At 35.0% G+C, this 19,673-nt stretch overlaps 1 protein-coding gene across 1 annotated transcript in view; it reads left to right on the top strand.

Moving 5' to 3' along the window:
- LOC126827465 (protein MCM10 homolog) overlaps positions 1-19,673 on the top strand; it is a 62,288-nt gene that overhangs the window by 21,573 nt on the left and 21,042 nt on the right. Inside the window, exons 19-21 of the mRNA XM_050556816.2 lie at positions 358-497; positions 3,393-3,506; positions 13,015-13,163. Coding sequence (XP_050412773.1) covers positions 358-497; positions 3,393-3,506; positions 13,015-13,163 — 403 coding nt within the window. The remainder of the gene's footprint in view (positions 1-357; positions 498-3,392; positions 3,507-13,014; positions 13,164-19,673) is intronic.

Below are 19,673 nucleotides of genomic sequence, written 5' to 3'. Positions count from 1 at the left end.
CCGAATCTGCCCGACAAAATGGCTGTTTCTTGTAAACAAATAGTGTAAAAGTATGTACCAAGGTGGTGGACCCGCTAGAGGTCACAATTTTTATCAGATTTTGATGAAACTTAAAATATATGTTTATATCCCAAATATCATGGTACCTTTCGATTCTTGCACGTATCAGACTGTAAATTCCTGGATTATGGCCCCTGATTGTACGAAAAATCACATTTTTCTTTTGCATGTTCTCTGTTTCTTGCAAAATGCGGGCATACAGTATCTTGCATGGCAACCGCTTGTCTTGCCTCTGTTATTTTAAAGTTTTGTGGTTGCTGTATATGTCTTTAATGTTAATATTTATTTAATGTTCAGAGAGTAATGATGTTGGAGCTAGTACAGATACAGAACCACCAAAGAAACGATCAAAATTATTAGGAAATGTTGATATCAATTCACCAGAAGTTCAAAAATTATTAAAAGCCAAGTCATCTCATATGGGGGCATATAAAGAGGTAGGTGTGAGTTCAAAGTAATAAAATGGCTATTACTAACTGACAAAATTAAGAAGTAAAAGAAATCTTAATATCCGGTATTGGTGCAAATTTGGCATGTACCTAAACCATGGGTTCCACATCGGCCGTATATGCTGGTCGGGACTGAGGGCTATGGAAAATGATAGTAACTAGATCTGACCCATCGGTCATTTGCACACCAGAAAAACATAGCCTTTTTTTTTCCAAAACCCAATTTTCAAACATGGCTATGATCGACCTCCACTATGTAACTATAAAATTGTACGCCCAGTGCAGAATAATGTGCATGTATAGAAGCCAAATAATCTCATGATTGGTGTTAAATAGGAACTGTTCTAGTGTTAAAAGCTAACTTACTTACATTTTAAAAGTATAGTATAATGTACGTAGATCTGTGTTTCTCAATAAATACTTTAGTTTTATTCTTACGTATGAGAAATCAACCTTTATTTTAATTTTTTTTATCCGATTTTGATAAAACTTAAGATGTATGTTTATTAACCAAAAATCACGTTATTAGCTTGTGGAATGTATTAGAGGCCACAATTTTTATCCGATTTTAAAAAATGTTTTATTATATCACCGTTAGACCTTGATGATGGTTGAGTTTGAAGTTCAGGAAAGTCAGACTGAAACTGTCCGACAAAATGGTCGCTGCTTTAACGCAAATAGCATAATTTGAAATTGTGAACCCTCTATATGTCACAATTTTTGTCCGATTTGGATGTAACATAAAATATTTGTTTATATCCTAAAGATCTTACTTCCTTTCAATATTCACGTATTTCAGACCATAACTTCCTGGATTATGGCCCCCATTGTACAAAAAATCACATTTTTGTCCCCCGCCTTTCGAAGAAAGCAGGGGACTATTAAAATGGGTTTGTCCATCTGTCTGTCCGTCCGTCTGTCTGTCACACTTTTTGGGACACAATAACTCTCTTTCTAATTGAACTAGAATGTTCAAACTTGGTGTAGGTGTGTTTATGAGGTCAATGCCTTGATGGAGTTGAAGATGAGCATTCTCTGCTTAGGCTAAGCAGAGATAAGCAATTTGATTGGTTGACGCTTTGGGACACGATAACTTTAGTTCTAATTAAGTGAAAGAGATGAATCTTGTTGTATAGTTTCATTACATCAATACCTTGACTAAGTTCGATAATGAGCAATTTCTGTTCAGAGTAAACAGAGCAATAAGCAATTTGATTGGCCAAGACTTTGGATCACAATACCTCTCCTTCTAATTGAGCTAGAATGTTCAAACTTGGTGTATGTGTTTATTAGATCAATGCCTTCATGGAGTTCGAAGATGGGCATTTTCTGCTCAGGGTAAAAAGAGATAAGCAATTTGATTGGTTGATGCTTTGGGACACGATAACTTTAGTTCTAATTAAAGTGAGAGTGATGAAACTTGGTGTATAGTTTCATTACATCAATACCTTGACTAAGTGAGAGTGAGGACACTTGGTGTATACCTTGACTAAGTTTGATAATGAACATTTTCTGCTGAGGGTAAGCACAGCGATAAGCAGTTTGATTGGTCGAGACACAATAACTCTCCTTTTAATTGAGGTAGAATGTTCAAACTTGGTGTAGGCGTTTATTAGGTGAATGCCTTGATGGAGTTCGATGATGGTCTGCTTACAGTAAGCAGAAATAAGCAATCTGATTGGTTGATGCTTTGAGGCATGATAACTTTGGTTATAATGAAGTGAGAGCGATGAAACTTTGAATATAGATTCATTATGTCATTACCTTGACTAAGTTTGATGGTGACAATTTTCTGCTCAGGCTAAGGAGCGATAAGCAATTGGTCAAGACTTTGGAACATAACAACTCTGCTTTTAATTAAGGTAGAATGTTTAAACTTGATGTAGATGTTCATTAAGTGAATGTCTTGACTGCGTTCAATGATTAACATTTCGAGCTGAAGCTAAGCAGAGCTAATCAATTTCATTGGTCGATGCTTTGTCACAAGATAATCTTGATTCTATCTGATAGAGAGTGATGAAACATAGTGTTTAGTTTGATTTCTCGATACTTTTGAAAAAAAATAAATGTGTGATTAATTTATATGTGTCATCTATTTATTTTAGGATTTTGGCGGGGGACATCAGCCTCACTGTTGGCTTGTATTTTTTAACTTGTACTCTAACCAGCTCAGAGGGTTGGATGGTCAAATGGTTAGCACGTGCGCGCTGTATCATAAAACCTGTCATTGAGTCAACTGGCATGGTTTCAAATCCCTGGTTGTACGTGACAAGGAGTAGGGTCGCCTGTCTAACCTCGTGGGTTTTCTCTGGGTCCTCTGGTTTCCTCCCACTGCTAAAGATCCCTATGGGCAAGCGAATTATTAAAATAAAATTAAACCATATGTTAGTCCCAAAATGACCTAGTTTGTGTCGAGTGGATGTTAAACCCTCTCTCTCTCTCTCTCTCTCTCTCTCTCTAACCAGCTTTTACAAAATATTGGGCTATCTTGCCGGCCAACTGCTGGTTTCTTAAAGGTATCAGGAGGGTTGGGTGGCTGAATGGTTTACATGTTAAATTGTAAGGTCTGTCATTGAGCCAAGTGGCATGGTTTCGATTCCCCTTTTGTACGTGACAAGGGTTGTCTGTCCAGCGTCGTGGGTTTTTTTTGGGTTTCCTCCCACAGCTAAACATCTCTATGCACAAGCGGATTATTGAAATAAAATTCAATCATATGTTAGTCCAAAGTAACCTAGTTTAAACGCATCAATTGACTTGATTTCATTGTGCTGTTTAAATTTTTATTTCAATTTCATATATTTTGTATATTATTATTTAGTTTGGGCTGATTCAGATTTCAATCCACTATATTTAGTTCACTTGTTCTTTTTTTTCAATATTCAGGCTGAAGCCGAAAGAGAGGAAAAATATTTTGATTTATTAGAGAAAAAAGAAACTATGGAAGAAAAGATGAAATCTATAACAGAAATGGCTTGTACTGTTTTTACATGTAAACAAGTGAGTTAATTACTATTCATATCTATTTCTTTAATCTCTAATAAATATTTACCTATTTCTGCAACTTAACATATCTACTTGTTTCGATAATTAATAACTAATTCTGTAACTTTACATGTATACCTTTTTATATGCCCACATTTTCATATGGTTGTATATTGTCGTCGCCTCTGTCCGTCCGTCAACAATTTGTTTGTGTACACTCTACAGGTCACAATTTTTATCAGATTTTGACGAAACTTGAAATATAGGTCTATCTCCCACAGATCTCGGCTCCTGATATTGGCATGTATGGGACCATAACTTCATGGATTATGGCCCCTGATTGTACGAAAAATCATGTTTTAACTTGTGGACACTCTAGAGGTCACAATTTTGATCTGATTTTGGTAAAACTTGAAATACATGTTTATAACCCAAATATCTTGTTTTCTGTCGATATTCGCGCATATCGGATCATAACTTCCTGAATTATGTTCCCTGGTTTTACAAAAAATTGCACTTTTAACTTGTAGTCCCTTTAAAGGTCACATTTTTATCTGATTTAAAAAACGTTTTAGTTTATCCCCATTACACCCTAATGATGGTTGAGTTCAAATTTCGTGAAAATCAGACTAAAACTGTTGGGACAAAATTGCCGCCCCTTGTACCATACGCAAATAGTGTAAAATATGATATATAAAGGTTGTGGACCTCCTAGAGGTCACAATTTTGATTCGATTTTGATGAAACCTGAAATGCATGTTTATAACCCAAAGATTTTGGTTCCTTTCGATATTTGCACATATCGGATCGTAACTTCTTGAATTGTGGCCCTTGATTGTACGAAAAATCACGTTTTTAGCTTGTGGTTCCTCGTGAGGACACAATTATTATCCGATTTAAAAAAAAAACATTTGAATATATCACCGTTGTACCATAGTGATGGTTGAGTTCGAATTTCGTGAAAATCAGACCAAAACTGCCAGACTAAATGGCCGCCCCTTGTACACAAATAGTGCAAATATATGGTATATCAAGGTTGTAGACCCACAATTTTAAATGATTTTGATGAAACTTTGAATTTATGTTTATATCACACAGATCTTGGATCCTTACAATAATCGTGCATATCCCAACATAACTTCCTGGATTATGGCCCCTGATTATTTGAAAAATTGCATTTTTGAATTCAATGTTAAAAAAACTTTTAAATACATCACCGTTCTACATCAATGAAGGCTTAGTTCGAATTTCATAAAAATATTACCAAACTGCTGACAAAATGGCTGCTCCTTGTATAAGCAAATAGTGTAAAAAGTATGTAATACCAAGGTTGTGAACACTCTAGAAGTCACAATTTGTATCCGATAATGAAGCTTAAAATATATGTTTATATCCCCAAGGTCTGGGTTGCATTTTTTACTTGCACGTAGCGGACCCTGACTTTTTGGATTATGACTCCTGATTGTAAGAAAAATCACATTTTTTTTTTAGCTTGTTTTCTGTCCATTTCTTGCAAAATGTGGGTGTATCTTGCATGGCAACCGTTTTTTACTTTGTTCAGCTATATGTGTTACAATTAAATTGTGTACAAAATTGAAGACAAATTGGGTAAGCCACTGATGAGATTTACATGTTTTAACTTTAGATTTACAAGTCTCACATATTGTCTTGTTTGAAATGGCCTTTACTATTCCTACAAATATTGTCTTGTGTTTAATGACCTTCAATGTAATTCTATAAATGTCAGAGTTATATGTTTTTGTTCATAATTGGATATATATTGTCTTAATAAGTTAACAGCTATTGGCTGAGATTTATATTAAAAGGGAAGTGAAATTGAATGCTATTGTTATTAGAATAGTAGCCCTTTTCCTTCTTTGCGATAGGTATGGGATGTCTATAATGAGTCAGAATTACATTTCCTGCTACATCACAAGGTTATGGTGCCAAAAACAAGCTCTGCAAAACAAAGTTTAGATATTTTGTGCAGATGTTAGATATTTATATTTGAAATTTTGTATGCTAGTAATTGTTTTAAGCATTTCATCAAAGTATAGAAAGAGGTTTTGTGTGACCAAATGGTTTAACATGTTAGATCAGAAGATCTGTCATTAAGTCAAGTGGTGTGGTTTTGATTCCCCACTTGAACGGGGGGGTTGGATGGCTGAATGGTAAGCGTGCGCGCGCTGTATCATGAAGTCTGTCATTGAGTCGACTGGCGTGGTTTCGAATCCCCGGTTGTACGTGGCAAGGAGTAGGGTCGCCTGTCCAACCTCGTGGGTTTTCTCCGGGTCCTCCGTTTTCCTCCCACTGCTAAAGACCCCTACGCGCAAGCGAATTATGTAAATAAAATTAAACCATATGTTAGTCCCGAAATGACCTAGTTTGTGTCGAGTGGACGTTAAACCCCATTTCTCTCTCTCTCTCTCCCACTTGAACGTGACAAGGAGTAGGGTCACCTGTCCAACCTCGTGGATTTTCTCTGGGTCCTATGGTTTCCTCTGACTACTGAAGACCCCTACAAACAAGCATGTGAAATAGAATTGAACCATATGCACTCTAGAGGTAACAACTTTCATCTGATTTTGATGAAACTTGAAATGCATTTTTATAACCCAAAGATCTTGGTACCTTTCGATATTTGCGCATATCGGATCGTAACTTCCTGAATTATGGCCCCTGATTGTACATAAAAATTATGTTTTTGGCTTGTAGTCCCTCTAGAAGTCACAATTATTATCCGATTTTAAAAAAATGTTCGAATGTATCACTGTTACACTGTAATCTTGGCCGAGTTCAAATATCGTGAAAATCGGGACCAAAACTGACAGACAAAATGGCCGCCCCTTGTACGCAAATAGTGTAAACATATGGTATATCAAGGGTGTGGACCCTATAGAGGTCACAATTTTGATCCGATTTTGATGAAACCTGAAATACCTGTTTATAACCCAAAGATCTTCGTTCCTATTGATATTCGTGCATATTGGATTGTAACTTCCTTGTACAAAAAATCGCTTTTGTTTTTAGCTTGTTCTCTATCCATCTCTTGCAAAATGTGGGCATATCTTGCCTAGCAATCCCTGGTTATCCGTATAAGTGTATTTATTTAGAAAAATCTTGCTGTCACAAAATAACAACTTTGTGTATATTGAGATGCAGTCTATGAACTTTTTATAAGCTCACATTGAAATGTGGTCGTATATTGTTGTCGCCCCTGTTAATATTTGATTGACTTTAAATTTATACACAGTGTTTAACTGAGAATAAGAAGCCTATTGATTTTCAGCGATATTCAATAATTACTGCCAGAGTTATGGCCATTGATTACTTTGAAAAATCTTGGGGACATTCTACTGGCTAAAGTTAATATCTGTTTGAATTCATGCACAGTGTTTAAGATCATCAGACGAAGAAGCCTTTTGATTTTCAGGGATTTCCGATAATTACTGCCAGAGTTATGGCAGTTGTGGATGCTCTAGAGGCTAAAGTTAATATCCGATTGACTTTAAATTTATACACAGTGTTTAAGGTCATGAAATGAAGAATCCTATTTATTTTCAACGATTTCCAATAATTACTGCCAGAGTTATGGCCCTTGATCACTTTGAAAAATCTTGTGGATGCTCTAGAGGCTAAAGTTAATGTAATTTGTTTTAGGTCATGAGACAAACAATCGAAAAAATTCTAATGATTTCTGATAATTACTTAATGGGTTATTACCCGTAATTAGATTTTCATGCGTGACAACCCTTGTTGACTGCTCGGACGACTTAGCTACTGTGGGCATATGTTTCGTTGCCTGGGAACCTATCTTTTATTGAGACAAGTTCTAATTTATTATACTATACATGTAAGAACATGCAGGAGGACCACACACAAAAACAAAACCTGTAAGACAAACTTGTGGCCACAACACACAAACTACACAGACACAGACCGCAATGAACTACAAATGTAACACTAATAAAAAATCATATGAATGAATCCATAGAGCTATGATGTTTTGGTAATAAGAATAAACTGCCAAGAGCCACAAATTCTAACTAATTAAAAGTGGTTTTGAAAGTTATCTGATAAAGTATAACAGCCAAATAAAATATTGTCACATGACCATTCAAAGCCAATAAAAACTGTGTGTAGTAATAAAACCAAAGCTAGAAATACCATCAAAATGTTATTTATATATTCTAAAAACCATTTTATGTAAGATTATGTTTTTAACAAGCACATATAAAAATATATTAGAATAAAAAATGCTTCCATTAATGGAAGCTGCTATCAACTGAATGTCTGAAAACCTTATTCAGAAGCTAATAATTGCTGATGATACTAAATAAAGGTACATTCATGTCTGAGAATTAGTGTGTTGAAGAGGAATTACGTAAAAGCTCAGTTTATCTATTGCAGGTCATTTTCTGGCTTCAAATGCTATATAAATTATTATTTAGACATTTATTCACATGACAAACTTATAATTAGCTCTCTAGGTCACCAGAGATGTTGAGGGGATTAGACAATGCCTGTCATATTAAACGCTAATATTGCTAATGATCGAACAAGGTGAAATTTTCCGAAAAATGTTTGACAGCACAAACAGAGATTGCCAATAATAGGTCTGACAATACAGTTAACCACAACTTTCTATACTTATATATTAAGAGTCTTATTCGGATTAAAAGTAATACAAATTTGATTCCATTCATAATTTCGCCCAGAATAACATAATTGACTGAAATTTTCAAAAAATTCACTTTTCGTTATCTACTTTTGATCTCTTACAGCAAGAATGTTCAGCTCTTTATCTAAATTTCACATAATGTATCTTTAAAGAAGAATACTACCACAAAAAGTTGTTTTAATATGATAAATAACATTAATATTAGAATAATTTTGGCCCTGAATATTTTTATAAGGGAAAAATATACCCCAAAAAATCAAATTGATTTTATGCATATCTGACGCCTTGTTTTGATTTTTTCTTTGAGTGTCGTCGAAGAGGACAGACGTGAATTTCCCTATAGAAGAACATTTGGGACGTCATCAGTGTCTGACAAGCCGATTTGCTCTGTTAATCATTAATCCACCTGCCACAGTAAACTGATAGGATTTAAAGATTTTTAACCAGGGGAAAATGTGACATATTGATCTTTGGTTGCTTAGAGGCAAGAGTTAAATATTTTCAGATCGACCTTTATTGAGTAGTGTGTAAAAGGTTGAAAAAAATTAATAGAAATGTCATATTAGTATTATCAATTAGAATCACAAAAGTACAAGGCTTGTTAAATTTTTCATTCATTGTTTCACTCTCTTTCATTCATTACAGGGATTGCGAGGTTGTCTTGTTAAGAGTTCATATTCTGACATAGCCTGAGAATATTTCAGGATTTTTCAAGTTCTCACTTTTGTCAGGGTTGGCACTTGAAGAGTGACAAGGAGCATGTGTCTAGTCCTGACTTACGATTAAAATGAAAATCAAACCTTTGGTAGTTGAACTTTGAAGAAGAGTAGGCCTCTGATTTTGAAAGATTTTTGATAATTACTGTCACAGTTATCACCTTGAAAAAAATCTTGTGAATGATCTTGAGGTTAAAGATTCAGAGTTGGCCTTTCTTGCTATAATACTTATAAAATAGATAATAGAAAATGAATAAATTGAAAATTTCATTCAAATTATCATAGCATCAACTTGAGACTAAATCTTGATTTCCATTTTATCGTTAAATGTTTTAATCTCACAGGTGTTCTAATCAATTTAAATCTTGGCTATTCAATGGATTATAGACTGAATAAATGTCTAAATGATAGTTTAGGCCTATATAAAATTTGAATCCAAAATATAGACCTGCAATAGGCATATTTATCTATTACATAATGGCTCTTTAAAGTTGTGTTTTTATACGCCTAATTGAAATGTCGTATATCGTCGTCGGTTGGCCATCGGTCTGGCGTCCACAATTGCTTGTGGACTCTCTAGAGGCTAAAATTAATATCCGACTGACTTTAAATTTATACACAGTGTTTAAGGTCATGAGACAAAGAAGCCTATTGATTTTCAACGATTTCCGATAATTACTGCCAGAGTTATGGCACTTGATCACTTTGAAAAATCTTGTGGATGCTCTTGAAACTACAGTTATCATCTAATTGAATCGTGGGTTTTCTCCGGGTTCTCCGGTTTCCTCGCACTGCTAAAGACCCCTACGCGCAAGCAAATTATTGAAATACAATTGAACCATATGTTAGTCCCTAAATGACCTAGGTTGTGTCGAGTGGACGTTAAACCCTCTCTCTCTCTTTCTCTAATTTAAATTTATACCCTGTGTTTACAGTCATGAGACGGACACACCTATATATCATCAAGGATTTCCAAAAATTCTTGCCAGAGGTATGGCCCATGATTACTTCAAAAAATCTTGCAGATGCTGTACAGACCAAAGTAATGATTCGATTGACTTTAGATTGATACACAAGAGTTGAAGGTCTTGAGACGAACAAGTATATTGATTTTCTATGATTTTTAGTAACTTGAACAGCTAAGTCCATGATATTAATGTTTTGTATACTAAACGTTAGCATAGGGCACAACTAGAAGCCAAACAAATTCTAATGATTTTCTGATAATTACTTAAATAGTTGTTACTCTTAATCAGATTTTAGTTTATTATAAACTAGCAGGATACCCGGCTTCGCTTGGGGGTCATAACTCCGAAACCGGAAGTGGTAGACTAACGCCACCTGGCCTATGTTACTCCCCGGTCCGAGCTACCCCTATACCCCAAATTTCAGACTCGGGGCAGACCTAGTGTAGCCGCCAACCCATACCCGGCTTCGTTCGGGGGTCATAACTCCGAAACCGGAAGTGGGAGACTAACACCACCTGACCTATGTTACTCCCCGGTCCGAGCTACCCCTATACCCCAAATTTCAGACTCGGGGCAGACCTAGTGTAGCCGCCAACCACGAACAGACGGGCTTCGCTCGGAGGTCATAACTCCGAAACCGGAAGTGGTAGACTAACGCCACCTGGCCTATGTTACTCCCCGGTCCGAGATACCCCTATACCCCAAATTTCAGACTCGGGGCAGACCTAGTGTAGCCACCAACCCCGAACAGACAGACAGACAGACAGACAAACGACAGTCACAAATATATGTATAGATAGATGAATACGAGAAGAGGGACGGCAACACTCCTGTGACAAGGTGACTAAGGCGGGACTGGCTAATACATCTGCGTGGATACTGGATCAAGAAAGAAAAACCAGTGGGGCAGAGGAGTAAAATAAATAAATTAAAGAATCCCCACTCAACAGTAGCACAACAATACATATTCATCTCTTTTCATTTCACCGGAAACTACCGATATTGATGTTACGATACCTGAAAACAGTCACCTGATGATAGCTGTCATTTAGATATTTATTATTTTTTTAAATAATTAAATTTTGTCTGTACATCCCATTTTGTTCATATTTTATTCATATTTATCATTATTTTTAAAAAAAATTTAAACTCTTAATTTTGCAATATTGTATATATATTTCAGCTATCTCTTTAGTTTAATTTTTTCCGCCGGAAACAACACTTTAATCGATTGAATTTAACAATCCTTCTTTTTTTTAATAATCTTTCATTTGTACATCAATAAATTTTAAAATCCTGTGACGTCATCACCTTTGTTGTATATAAAGGCGCCACAGGATTATTAATTGTTATATTTAATAAAGGGTATCTCAACCCGAAACGTTATACCGATTAAAAAATCTTTACTTCTACCAAGTTTGTTGTGCTACTGTTGAGCGGGGATTCTTTAATTTATTTATTATAAATGTTCCATTACCGACAAAAGAAAAAATATGCGACAACTTTTGTTGACTGTCTGGACGATTTAGCTGCTGTGGGCGTATGTTTCGTTGCCTGGCAACCTATCTTTATGTTTATAAGATAAAGAAATGTAATGATTTTTTACCATTTCCAATAATTATCATCAGAGTTAGGACCTTTGGTCCAGTTATTCTCCAAATGACTTGAAATTTATATACCATGTTTATATTATGTCTTTCCTTTCTTTCCATTGATTCTTTGCATCCATCCATATTATTTCTTTAGATTAATTCTGTTTCTCCTTCCATTTTAAATTCATTCGTTACATCCAATTTTTTTCCATTCAGATTCTTTCCTTCTTTCGTATTCATTATTTTCATGAATTTAGTTTTCTCCTTCCTTTTCAGATTCTTTCATTAGCATTATTATTAAATGCCCACATGGAAATGTAGTTGTATGTTGCTCTATAACGGTTCATTTCAATCAATATTAATTTTGATATCTTGCCGTGAAATTATGGTATCCTAATGTCAAATATTTAAGACACAATGAACATTTTATAATCAGTACACGTGTCGATTATTCTATGGTTTTCGGACCAAAAAACATACCCAACATAACAAAACAATGCGGAAGTAATTAATGATGGATGATTCACAAACGACAAAGTGTCGAATACTTAGCAGGCATAAACAACTGTTCCATATTTCACCAAACATAACTAATTACAAATTACAATAAATTTTTTTTAAAAAAGAAAACTGAGTATAAATCACTTTATATACACCCATGTCACATTAATTTTGCCTTTAGACCCTTTTTATACACCTACATTTTCATGTGGACATATTTTGTCATCACCGCTATCCATCCGTCAATAATTTGTTTGTGGACACTCTACAGATCACAATTTTTATCCAATATTGATAAAACTTGAAATATAGGTTTATATTCCAAACATCTTGGTTCCTTTCGATATTGGCATGCAACTTCATGGATTATGGCCCCTGATTGTTCGAAAATTGTTTGTGGGCACTGTAGAGGTCACAATTTTTATCCGATTTTGTTGAAACTTGTAATGTATGTTTATAACCCAAAGATCTCGATTCCTGTCGATATTCGCGCATATCGGACTAACTTCCAGGATTATTGCACCTGATTGTATGAAAAATTGTGTTTTTAGCTTGTGGTCCCTCTAGAGGTCACAATTTTTGTCTGATTTGATGAAACTTAATATATACAATGTTGGTTTATATCCCAAAGATCACACATTTCAGACTATAACTTCCTGGATTATGGCCCCTGATTATGCGAAAAATAGTGGGGTGTTTTTTTCTCTTGAAAAATTTAGCCGTATGTTGCATGGCAAGTGCTGGTTCATATATTTTAATATTCCACAGAATAGAGCTATATTCATTTTGAGAGGAAATGAATGTGTTGAAGAGAAAATGAAAGTTTTAAAGATGAATACACACAATGTTCAACATTTCTGCCATGGCTAAAATGTAAACCCTTTGTCGCCATGGAAACCTTATTGAAATTGTTATACCTTTTACAAAAAAAAAGTTTTAATAAATGCAACAAATTTGAAATAAATGTTATTCATTTCTGGTTCTACATTAAATTGTTGAACATTTTATTTTCTGAGCAGTTATAAAAAAGTAAAATGGTATACGGAATCATATTTTATTTTGTAGTGTAAATATTCAGCCTTATCCTTAGCTCGTAAATGTAAAGAAGAAAGACATGCTGTCACATCAACAAAAGCTAAGAAAAGATTTTTTGAATGTAAGAAATGTAAACAGAGAACAGTAGATTTCCATAAGTTTCCGACTAAACCCTGTGGGTAAGTTCGAATCATTTTTTCTCATTTTTTTTTTTCTCGTGAATTTATTGACAGATGAGATCACTTCGTTTATGTTAAAGGAGAAGTTCCAGATTTCACAGCGTAGTCATTGACACGATTTTAGTATAAAAGACTATGATTTCAAATGTTAAGAAATAGTATAGCCTTGTTTGAAAGTTTCGGTTCAAATTATTGAGCCTGATGAGTTATTCATTGTTATAGTTTAATAGTTTCTGCAAATGTGGCAGTGGATAATTTAACTAATAATGCTCTTTATACGTCCACATTTTCATGTGGATGTATATATATTGTCGTCAGATGTCCACATCTGTTTGTGGATCCTCTATAGGTCAATTTTCATCAAATTGCACTTTCGCACCTGTACCGGTACCAGTTCCCCTGGTTGTAGAGATATGAAATTTTCAGGGGATGCCATGACTAGCCATGACCTCAGACCAAATTTCAGCCTAATCGATAAATAACTTGATCATTTTACCGACCTATTAGCTTCTGCCGAGAGATAAGTTCATGGGATAAACACCATTTTGTTTATTGACTATTTAGACTTGAACAACAAGACACTAAGACGCATTCTGACACACTGTGCTTCCTGCCTAACGCGGCAGTTCATAATAACTATTCTAATTTTTATGCTAAGTCACCATTTTCTATAAACGACTATTTAGCATTGACCATTTGGATTGGCCTTTACATGTGAATATCACCATGAACTTGACTTTGATCCTGACTTCAAATTTCCCATTGAGACCGGGACCTTAATAAATGTGTACTATGCTCCCATTTCTTGCTGTATTATCGAAGTTAATGTCCGGAGTGAAAGCAGAGAACATACCCTTCACAGAAGATGATTGGGTCAAAGTTTATAGAGTCAAGGTCATGTTACAGAAAACTGAACTCAAAACTTTCAAATTTAAATTTTGGAAATTTGTCCTTGACTTTGACCTTGACTCCAAACTTCCCATCGAGCTTGGGGGCTTTGCACTCAGGTGTGCCATGGCCCTATTTCTTGCTGTATTATCAATGTTAATTTTCTGGGTGAAAGCATAGAAGATGCCCTTACGGAAAGATTATTGGGTCAAAGCCATGGGTCAAGGTCGTGTTACAGAAAACTGAACTGCAATTTTTAAATTCAGTTTTTACGTATTTGACCGTAACATACGACCTTCATCCTGTAATCATTTTAAAAGGCCAGCTTCGACCTTTACTGGTGTTAGGGGCAGTTAGGGCACTTTTGCACTACCCTACAGCCTATTAAATCGATCGTCCGTTTCTAAAAGAGTCAGTTAATCTGAGCCCGTATTTCTAGCATTAAATACACATTTAAAGTCCCGTACATAGATCAACCTGTTGTCAGGACCTTCCATTAATACGGTAATTCGTTCTTCAGACCTTTTGCTAGTTTTATATAGTTGACCACCCATAGATCTGACAGTCCGTCCATTAGTTCGAAAGGTCATTCTTCAGACGTTCTGGTAGATGACCTGTTAATCTAACAGACCGCTATTTACATCTGAGGCATCGTCCCTTAGTATGAAAGACCGTTAATGCAACTTTCTTGTATTTCTAGTATAATATACACAGTTAACTTTCCATACAGCGTTATCAAGAACCCCTAGTACTTTCGTACAATTTAGGCTTCTGACAGGCATATATATATTTTTTTCACTAATCTGTTAATTTTTATGCTTATTACTCTTTAAATAATTTATTTGCATATATAACACGTAATTGTCAATGATATCACTTTGGTGGAAGCGGACTTAAATCAAGGTATTTAGCGATACACAAAAAAAAATAGGGGTCTTTAGCAGTGGGAGCAGACCAGAGGACCGGGAGAAAACCCACAAGGTTGGACAGGCGATCTGAGGAATCAAAACCACACCATTTGCCTCATTGACAGACCTTATGATACAACATGCATATGCTATCCATTTGGCCACCCAAACCCCCTTCATCCAGGAAAAGAAGTTTTTATACGCCCACATTGAAATGTGGTCGTATATTGTCGTCGCCCCCGTCCGTTGTTTCTGCGTCCACAATTGCTTTTGGCGCTCTAGAGGCAAAAGTTAATATATGATTGATTTTAAATTTATACACAGTGTTTAAGGTCTTGAGACGAAGAAGCCTATTGATTTCCGATAATTATTGCCAGAGTTATGGCCCTTGATCACTTTGAAAAATCTTGTGGACGCTCTAGCTAGAGGCCAAAGTCAATATCCGATTGACCTAAAATTTATACACAGTGTTTAAGGTCATGAGACAAAGAAGCCAATTGATTTTCAGCGATTTCCGATTATTACTGCCAGAGTTATGGCCCTTGATTACTTTGTGACGCTCTAAAGGCTAAAGTTATCATCCGTTTGACTTCAGATTGATACACAGAGTTTAAGATCTTGAGACGAACAAGTATATTGATTTTCAATGAATTTTTATGTCTTCAACAGCTAAATCCATGATATTAAAAGTTTTGTATACAAAACGTAAGCCCGGGGCAGAACTTTATAAAAACAAACAAATTCTAATGGGTTTCTGATAATTACTTCATGAGTTGTTGCTCTTAATCAGATTTTAGTGTATTATAAATGTTTCATTACTGAAAAAAGTAAAAATATGCGACGATTTAGCTGTTGTGGGTGTATGTTTCGTTGCCTGGCAACCTATCTTTGTAAATTAATGTGACGTTATAAATATTATAAATTCCCCACCTCACCTTAGGGCATTTTCTCAGCTTTCACCCCGAACATTAACCTCTATAATACAGCAAGAAATAGGGGCATAGCACACATTTATTAAGGTGCCGAGCTTGATGGGAAATTTGAAGTCAGGGTCCAAGTGAAGGCCACGGCGATATTCACACATAAAGGCCAATCTAACTGGTCAACATAGTCGTTCATAGAAAATGGTGGCTTAGCGCAAAAAAAATAGAATGTATGAAAATTATTATAATTATTATGAACTGCAGCATTAGGCAGGAAGCACAGTGTGTCAGAATGCGTCTTAGTGTCTTGTTATTCGAGTCTAAATAGTCAACAACAAAATAGTGTTTATCCCATGAACTTATCTCTCGCCAGAAGCAAAGAAAAGTTATCGATCGATTGTCGCCCCTGTGCGGCTGTCCGGCCAGTGTCCACAAGTGCTTGCTTGTGGATGCTCTAGAGGCTAATATCCGATTGACTTTAAATTGATACAGTGTTTAAGGGCATGAGACGAAGCCTTTTGATTTTCAACAATTTACAATAATTAATGCCTGTGTTATCGCCCTTGATCACTTTGAAATATCTTGTGGATGCTTTAGAAGCTAAAGTTAATATCTGATAGACTTTAAATTTATACACAGTGTTTACATCCATGAAATGAAGAAATCAATTTCCGCATCTTGTGGATGTGCTAGAGGCTAAACATGGTGTTTAAGGTCATGAAATCAACAATCGAAACAAATTCTGATGATTTCTGATAACTACTTAATGAGTTGTTACTGACAAAAGAAAAAATATGCGACAACCCTTGTTGACTGCCCAGATGACTTAGCTGCTGTGGGCGTATGTTTTGTTGCTTGGCAACCTATCTTTTAGCTTGTTAATTGTTGCTTTGAGAATATGCGTAACTTTACACTAATTTATCTTTATTTTTACAATCGTTCATATAGCATTATTGTCAACTTTTGTGGAAGTAAAAATAATATGATATAAAACAATGACTAAGACAAGTAGAGGATTAAAATATAAAAAGTGAATATTTGTCGGCTTCATAAAAACATAAAGATTACCAAGATAAGTAGGTGCATGGCTATTTATACATTTTATGGCTTTATATTTACTGTAACCCTGGTATATTTAATCTTGTGTTTCTAGCACTGATTTCTTTCACATTCATTTAATATCGAATCTTTGTTTAAAAATTCGTAAAAATCAATTAAAATCACACAAAATCATCGAATTTGTACTTGTGTCCAGTTTAAAGCTGACTGATTAATTTTGATAATGATTATGCCCGACTTCATTAGGCCGGTTGATGCAGAAAAGTAGGACGTTAAAGCCGATTTGATTTCATTTAGTTAAAAAATGTATAGGCTGTGTATTCTATTGAAAGGAGGGACCTAAATAATTTCAATGATTTATATAAATTCCAGAGTTGTTCCCCTTTGTTTTTGAAATCTTGTGGCTTCAATTATTATCTGTTTTTTATAATCTGTATGAGTTGTTTAACTCATTCAGAAGAAGAAACCTGTGGATTTTTAGTGTTTTCCAATAATAACTTCCATAGTTATGCCCTTCAGTTATGAAGTCTGTCGTAAACTAGAGGCTTAACTAATGATCTCCAGAGTTGTGCCCCTATATTATTAAATCTTGTTAGCACTTAATGGGTTGCAATTATTAACTAAAATATTGATTTTCGACAATGACTTCCACTTCCAGAGTTATTCCCCTTTGTTACAAATTATAATGCAATTATTCTGTAATTTATATCTTTCTATATACTATTAAAAGGTAGTAGAACTGTAGAACGCTATGGATTTCGAATGATTTTAGATAACTTCCCGACATCCCTTTGTTACAAATATTTTGAGCCCAGGTGATTTGCTATGATTTTCGAGTGATAACCTCCAGAGTTATTTCATTTTGTTACGAAATCTTGTTAACCCTTTAGAGGCTTTAAGTGCATCTTTGCGAAGTTGCAATGAGTTGTTCAACTCATTACTGTTTTGACAACTTAGTTGTCAGTGTGTTCATGTTTTGTTTTGTTAATTACTGTCAGAGTTATGGGCCTTGATCAATTTAAAAAAAACTTGTGGATGCAAATGGGTTCCCAGAAAAGTATTTATCGGGTGGTTATTTCCAATAAAAGTATGGTAATTTTGGTATATATGGAAAGGAGAGATATCCAATCTTACTAGAAAAATACTGGATTCCCCGAAAAACACTCATGGAGCGTATACAGAACAAAAATGTAAGGGTTCCCCTAATCAACAGCCCGATGATTAGGAATTTCTGCACACGTGATGTCAAAGGTCACTTTATGAAGAGTTAGACGTACAACTACAACACTTTCTGAGATGAAAATGACGGAAAAAGACGCCGGTAGTGGATGATCCGAGAATTTAATTAGGATTCGATATTTGTAATAAATAGTAAGCGATTAAAGACAGCATCGTCTTATGTATGCAATAAATTCTCTTCTGACTTCCAAGAGTCACGTGACGTAAACGTGACCTGGTTTGATCGAATTTTTATAGCAGGACATTCCTTCGCAATTACAATGTTTGAGAAGGATTTCAAGCAAAATTATGATAAATTAATTAGTTTGAATATGTTTTTAGTCCATATATACCATTAAATCACCCAGTTTGTACACGGGAACCCATATTTAAGAGACCACAATTATCATCTGATTGACCTAAATTTTATACACCTGTAATGATATGTTCATGAGACAAATACATGTACGCCTAGTTTGAACTATTTCCAATAATTACTGTTGGACTTATTATTGCCCCAGATTAATTTGAACAATCTTGTGGAAGCCCATATAGTGTTTGATAAATGTGTGTGATCTTGTGGGTGCATGGAAAAATGCTCCTCTCACAGAATTTCTTTGGGCTTCAAAATTAAGATTGGGTAACTAAATGATATGTTCATGAGACAAATACATGTACGCCTAGTTTGAACTATTTCCAATAATTACTGTTGGACTTATTATTGCCCCAGATTAATTTGAACAATCTTGTGGAAGCCCATATAGTGTTTGATAAATGTGTGTGATCTTGTGGGTGCATGGAAAAATGCTCCTCTCACAGAATTTCTTTGGGCTTCAAAATTAAGATTGGGTAACAAAATGGCTCTAATCACACCGGTTGTGCTGACAAGGAAAGTGTGCCTTGTCATTTAAGTATCCATTATAATGTTATTGTAACAAAAACAATACTTGAGAGGTTGAAATTGAAATTTTTCATGGGAAAAATTATCATCCCTCACATTACACTTGTAACCATAGATAACAAACCTTATGCTCTCAACCCTCCATGTTTCGAGATAAGAGATGATGCTATTACCTTCAACGTAGCACATGCAGGAGCGATTTGCACCCGGCATTTGTAAACAAAATTGACAATATTTTTAATCAAAACAACGATTGATTATTGTTATTTATAATATTTCTGCCACACCCAACTACAATTAAGCATATAATCCTACCTGAAACGGGTACAAATCCCCTCTTTTTAAATTAAAGCGACGGTAGATTGCTTTTTCCGACATTTTAAATTTACGTCTGTAACACTTAAAGGCTGGGCCTTGTGTGCAATAGCCAATCAAAGTACTAATCTGCGCAGGAGTAATACGCCGTAATTATGAACGTCCGTATCAATTTTGATAAAAACAACGCATGATTTACTTTATTGTCAATATTTGCTGATAAATAAATGTTGTTTCAGTAGATTGGGCTACGTATGTGTAATAAGTACTAATAGTATAAAATTAACTTATTTTTAAG

Source organism: Patella vulgata, chromosome 7 (assembly GCF_932274485.2).
Source record: "Patella vulgata chromosome 7, xgPatVulg1.2, whole genome shotgun sequence".
Taxonomy (NCBI): Eukaryota; Metazoa; Mollusca; class Gastropoda; family Patellidae; genus Patella; species Patella vulgata.
Note: the sequence above shows the minus strand (reverse complement) of the source record. Positions and strands in the feature narration are given on the sequence as shown.